The sequence below is a fragment of the Populus trichocarpa genome, chromosome 14 (genome assembly GCF_000002775.5).
Source record: "Populus trichocarpa isolate Nisqually-1 chromosome 14, P.trichocarpa_v4.1, whole genome shotgun sequence".
In the NCBI taxonomy this organism is placed as follows: Eukaryota; Viridiplantae; Streptophyta; class Magnoliopsida; order Malpighiales; family Salicaceae; genus Populus; species Populus trichocarpa.
The window spans coordinates 12,809,275-12,815,334 of record NC_037298.2 but is presented as its reverse complement, the minus strand read 5'-3'; the positions used below and the strand labels follow the sequence as shown (position 1 = coordinate 12,815,334).

Genomic DNA, 6,060 nt, shown 5'->3' with positions numbered 1-6,060 from the left:
CAATTACTAAACTTCTCTTTCTTTTTTTCTAGTCCTTATTTTGTCAGTTGTTATTTGTTTTATTTGAAATAATTTCTGAATTTAAAATTTTATTTTGATTTCATCCTCATTCAATCTTTTGCTTTATCAAATTTGATCCTCATTCTTTTAATTATTATTTATAGAATTTGAGATAATTTTTAGAATGAATATTTTTTTTTGTGATTTCATCCTCTATTATTTTTTTTTTCCTATTGGATTTTATCCTTATTCTTTTGATTATTATTTTTTTCCCTTGCAAGATTTTTTAGATTGATATTTTCTTTTGCCTTATTTCATCCTTTAACATTTAATTAGTTTGGATTTAAACTTCTTGGTTAAAATATTATCTAAAATTTCATAGGTTGAAAGTTTTGGAAATTAACCTAACTTTATGAGATTCACTCGAAATTGCTTTGTTTTTTTAATCTTGTTTTTAAGATGATGTTTGTTCAGTTTCATCTTTCAACATTTATTTAATTCGAGGTTGGACTCTATTTTTTTTTAACTTGCCACACCTTTTGTTTGCTTGTTTATTTATTTATTTAATTGAGTTATCTCGGGTCTTTTTATTTATTGTTCTTTGTTAAATTTATTTTTTAGAATGAATTTTATTCTTGAATTAAATAGAATTGATTGATTGAATGAATATAAACGGATACTCACTTCCTTTTGTTTTTTTCAGTTTTCTTTTCTAGGGTGTTGCTCTAATGACTCATGCAACTTCTTTTGATGTCGTTGTGTAGCCTTTTGTAGTGAGGTTTAATCCGTCTTATCAAGTTTTTTGCTGGTGGGTGATGTCCGCAGTAGAATGATGATGAGTCTTCAATGATTTTTTCTTTTTTTTCCTTTCGGGTATGATATCAGTGACTCATTTGTTTTAGCTAATTGTTGCCAAATGTTTTCTGTAAATTTTGTCTGTTATCATTATCTATAATTTAAATCAGATTATTACATTACTTAATTTTATTAAATTCAGTCAAGTTAATGACTCAAGTGTTTTTTATTTTTTTAAATTCCTATCATTGCCTAAGGATCCCTTTTCTATGTTAAAATTCTTTTGGTTGGCTGGTGCGGCACAGATTGCCCATCTAGTTTAAAACTATAGACTATTGCATTTATACATTGAGGTCATCTAACTTCTGTACAAGCACCCATGCTTTTATATTAAAGGGTTAGTAACAAGTTCAAATTCGAACAGCTCTAATACATGGGAGCTTATTTGCAGGATTAAACGTAGATAGAACAACATAAACTAATATTTTGTACCTTTTGTGGCTAAAGGTTTGATTGTAACGAATTGTCCACAAGCAAATAGATGCACCGTTCTTGAGAACATCTGCAGGGGAAGGTAAAGATAAATGTGTTAACTTTCTGGTTAACTTTTTCAAAATATCAAACATTCGGGTTAACTTTTTCGCTTCTAGTTTCCCCTTCCACCTAGGGTAAAAATATACTGTATGCGAGGCTTTTCTGTCTCTCGGCAAGTTCAACTATACCCACAAAAGAAAAGTCCATCACCCTACCCTGGGCCAGCTTCAAATAGAGAACAAATGGTCAACAGTTCAACATATAATTTTTCCCAGTATGTGTATAAAAGCTCAAAATCCTGTATGAGAAAGGAAGCAGCATTTCATACTCGTGGCCAATAACAAAATTATCATTACAAATTCATCTCGGCATTGCATTAAAAATAGCATCTGCTAGCAGAACACACTGGCCATTAAAATGTTACAAAAGCAAGATGGCCCTCAACTTCAGAATCACATCTTTAACTTGTTATCGCCTATCTTCATGAGCTACACAGATCAAGGAAGAGCATCTCCTAAAATCAAGCTGCCTGAGCCACTGGTTCATCTGCACCCAACGCCTCCTCCCTGAAAACTACACCAGTTAGAATACCAAACATAAAGGGGGGAAATTAGGTCTTTTCTGCAGGCTTTATGATTTTTCTCATAACTAGCAGGTATTAATTCCTTAACTGCCATCAAACATAATGAGCCAAGGTACAAGAAAACAGCTGTACAGTAGTGTTAACAAACCAGTATTAATTGTGAAGTCACATTTATTTGCTGCTATTCAGATACCACACCATATCTGTTACAGTGTAACATTGTTACATGCAGAATGCCACCAGGCTTTCTGAAAATGGCATCAAAGGTTCGTACCAGGACAGGGATAGTTTCCCGTGGTAATCAAGGCTGAGTAAATTTATGGGTACAAAGATGGTTATTCCTTGCCTTTGGAATATTGAAATACCAAATAAGTTGCAAAGAGAGGAGAAGACATAATTGTTAAAAAAATCCTTATTCCCTAGTCACTAGATCTATGTTTTCTTCCAGGTGAAAAGCATTCTATACCTTTGAATTCCCTCTCCAACTTCCATTCTGAAAAAGTTACCTATCTTCACAGGCGAGCCCACTTCCTTCGATAGATTGCTGAGCAGTGTCTGTGATGCAGCATGTAAGACACTTTTTTTACAATTGCATTGTATAAATCATATGATGCACACACAAACAAGACACATTCACACGCTTGTGCAGAGTGTGTGTGTGTGTGTGATGGAGAGAAAGATGGTGGCCTGGAATACCTTTACGTTCATTGTATCATTCATAACAAATTTTTGCTCCATCAAAACAACTTCCTCGTAGTATTTACGCAAACGGCCTTCCACCATTTTCTCTATGGCCATTTGAGACTTCCCTGTACTTTCTGCCTGACATATAAAAACCCATTATTAATAATTAAAATCTTTACATGGAAAAATAAATCAATTAGAAAACAGTTGTAAAGTACATTAACCTACCAAAAAATGAACAAAAAAAGTAGAGAACTTTTCAGCATAACCATTAGAACATCCTTCACAACAGAAGGATCTACATGTTAACATGCCTCAATCAATCTATATTGTACAGGTTACTGCATGTAGTTTGCCTATGTCATATTTAATCTAACATTGACTGACATGCATCTTTTTTACACAATAATATAATGATGCAGCAATATGACCAAAGAAAAATAGTAATGCAAATAGCATTGGTCAATGATGGCTTAAACATAACAAGAAAAATATGCATCTCCCACAGGAAGTTCCAAAATGAACGTTTTCTGATGCAAACCCAACTGAGATGAACCTTGGAATCAGCAGCACCAATTCCTTTGTATTTGTAGTTCCTTTAATGTCCAATCATCAGTGAAATCAATACTTTTCACAGCCCAAATCTATCCTTTTTTGTTAGAAAACCTCAACCCATATTTTTGTCATAACATAACCAATATTCATGCAATAACACTTAACTCCTAAGAAATGCATCATACCAAAAGATTTGATACTGCCCATGTCATCATCTTGATTTTATCAATTTCTCATTGGATTTTATATTTCATCATCTGCCTAGGATCCAATAGCATAATATCTTGCAGCACCCTGTTGCTTCAGTTTGGTGGATAGCATCACATATGCAACATCTAAAACCACAAACTAACCCTTCAAATGGAAAAGGTACAATCATCAAAGCAAAGATGCATCCACAAAGCTAAATTAGGTTATAAATGTCTTAGATGTAGCCCAAAAGAAAAAGGTCGGAACTACGATATAACAAGAAAATACTTCAGAAAGAGATCTTTGAAATTTCAAAACAAATGACTAAAAGCAGGTATGAAAAATAGAACAAAGTAAGATGGGCTTCTCAGATCTAACATCATGGTTAACCGACAACAGAGAAATAGAACAAATCAAGATGGACTTCTAAGATCTACCGACAGAGCTAGCATGGATTCACAAGTAACAATTTACCTGAGACTTAAGAATTTCACGTTCACTCTCTAATGCATCAGAGGAAACACCTTCCTTAGTCAAGAATAATGGTTTTGCAGCTACCAGATGCACAGCCAATTCTGATCCAACACGCTGGAGAGCCTCCAACGGAGAATTTCCATCTTCTATCTCAAGAGATAAAAGTCCCACAATACGGCCCAAACCTACATCCATGCACATAGGGTGGCACAAGCCAAATGAGATCCTTCGGTATCCCAGACCCTCTAGCTCATATGAAATTTTAGAAATCATGGCATGTTCTGTTGAGCATTCTATGAGTATGAGCCAAGGGTGTTTGTGCTGTGTGTGCATGCAAGAATAAAATCTTCTTTGAAAAGAAAGGAAGGCACTTCCAAAATACTGTACCTGGTTGAGGACTAGTATGAAGGTAAGTGGAAAGAACACCGGGTGAAGGTGCAGACATCACAAAGCCCCTTCTGAGTCTTACATTCTCACCCATCATTGCAGCCACTTCTGTAATTGCATTTTGAACAGTTGTATCTCCACTTATTTTTGGATGTTCAAGATTTAACTTCAACTCCTGATTAGGATAAAATTATTCACTCATAACATCCAAGAAACCCAATTTCACTAACAGATCCTAATATGTTGGGGAACTCAAAACCTAATTGAAGTCAGATACCACAGTATGAGCTACTGAAAATTATCCCAGGAAAAGTAATTGTAAACAAAAAAGTATCATCTCACCTCCAGAGACTCGAGACCTACAGGGTGGACCCCCGAAACCAGCTGAGAAGCATTTTCAACCAGCAAAGCCTGCTTTGCTAAAGTTAAAGCCTGCATTATCACAATAACAGAATAAGGTTCGGAACATTAACCATGGAGAACTTGGAGGCAACTTTAAATCCCCAAAGAAGGCTAGTACAACGAAAAGTGAAAAAAACTACAAACTAACCAAGTATTGGAAAATTTCATTTCTGGCAACAAAGTCAGTTTCACAATTAAGTTCAATAACAGCAGCCTTCCCCTCATTCTGAGCCAATGCAAGCAATCCTTCAGTGGCAACTCTACCCGCCTTTTTCATTGCCAAAACTTTCCCTCTTTTCCTCAAATCCGTCTGTGCCGCCTCTACATGTACAGATAAATTAATCCACCACATCCCAAATTCAAAACCATAAAAATTACGAAATAAAAAAAAATAATTCCAACTTCTCTTTCATCCATTCTCTTACCAATATCCCAATTGCATTGGACAAGAGAAGCCTTGACATCTTTGATAGGAGCGCTAGTCCGTTCTCTCAATTGCTTAATGAGACTCATTTGGACTGCTGCAGCAGGAGGTGTTTGAGAGCAAAATCGCCGTGAAAGCACTCCAAATGCATATCTAAATGCAGTTTTGTCATCTGCAGACTGATAAATGGGAGTGGCGATGGCTGCTGTAGAATAACTTTGTCCATAGCCAACACCCGGCCTGGTAGTTAGCATTCTTGAAAGAGGACCCTTAGCATTTCTACATAGAGCCATTTCTACAAAAACCTATACAGTCTTAATAACATGAAAATTCAAAAGAGAAAAACTATTTCAATTTCAAGAACAGAAAATATTAGAATAGCCCAAAAACCTGCCCACAAAATGAGTAGGGTTTAACATATATATTAATAAATAAATAAAAGGAGATCGAGGATATGGAGTTTGAAGAGACTTTTCTTCTTCTTCTTAGTGTGTGTATATATATAAAAGACAGAAAAACTAACCTGAAACTAAAAAGTGCGGTCGAATCAAATGGAAATGAGGATTGAAGAAGGGAGTGGTGGCGCTGATGATTCCACTCGATCGATTTTGTGTGTGTTTTTATGATTTCTGAACAGGAGAGGAGAGTAGAGGCCTTCTTTTCTGCTTTGGGCTGGGCCACTGCTTGTGTGTTTCGGGCTCAACTCTAATTGTGTAACCTCAGAACTCTCACCAGATATTGTTATTAGGTGCTGTAATCCACAATAATTAACTTGAAGAAAAAAAAATATTTAAATTTTTGTAAGAGTATTTTTTAAATGTAAAAATAAATAGGGCAATAATTATTACCGAATCATTTTAATTATTACTCTCACCAGATATGGTCAGTCGGGTCATTTTTTTAATGTAGAGAAAAAAATTCAAACTTCACTAACATGTTTTTTAATAAGAAAATTTTGTTAATTATGAACTTAAAATATAATGTATATTGGAAGATATTTTTTTTAAAATATTGATAAGGCAATATATTGGAT

The 6,060-nt window shown here is 34.7% G+C and overlaps 1 protein-coding gene across 4 annotated transcripts; it reads right to left on the bottom strand.

Annotated features, from left to right (window-relative positions):
- Positions 1-1,632: 1,632 nt before the first annotated feature.
- LOC7456029 (elongation factor Ts, mitochondrial) lies at positions 1,633-5,717 on the bottom strand. Of its 4 annotated transcripts, none has more exons than XM_002320507.4 (9): positions 5,551-5,716; positions 5,029-5,322; positions 4,752-4,924; positions 4,544-4,633; positions 4,202-4,376; positions 3,815-3,999; positions 2,609-2,734; positions 2,379-2,467; positions 1,633-1,895 (listed from the first exon to the last, which is right to left on the bottom strand). In XM_002320507.4, exons 2-9 carry the CDS (start codon positions 5,318-5,320, stop codon positions 1,850-1,852), a joined length of 1,176 nt encoding a protein of 391 aa, XP_002320543.2. In that variant the 5' UTR covers positions 5,321-5,322; positions 5,551-5,716; the 3' UTR covers positions 1,633-1,849. The 4 variants fall into 4 exon arrangements, with proteins under 4 accessions (XP_002320543.2, XP_024440228.1, XP_024440229.1 ...); XM_024584460.2 differs by having other exon boundaries at positions 5,029-5,341; positions 5,551-5,710; XM_024584461.2 differs by having other exon boundaries at positions 5,029-5,332; positions 5,551-5,685.
- Positions 5,718-6,060: the final 343 nt, after the last annotated feature.

Bases quoted from the DNA above. Each gene is read 5' to 3' on its own strand.
- LOC7456029 (XM_002320507.4), bottom strand. From the start codon at position 5,320: ATGGCTCTATGTAGAAATGCTAAGGGTCCTCTTTCAAGAATGCTAACT. The intron at 4,377-4,543 runs GTGAGATGATAC...TATCCTAATCAG, and splicing joins TAGGTCTCGAGTCTCTGGAG to GAGTTGAAGTTAAATCTTGA. The intron at 1,896-2,378 runs GTATAGAATGCT...TGTAGTTTTCAG, and splicing joins GTTGGAGAGGGAATTCAAAG to GGAGGAGGCGTTGGGTGCAG.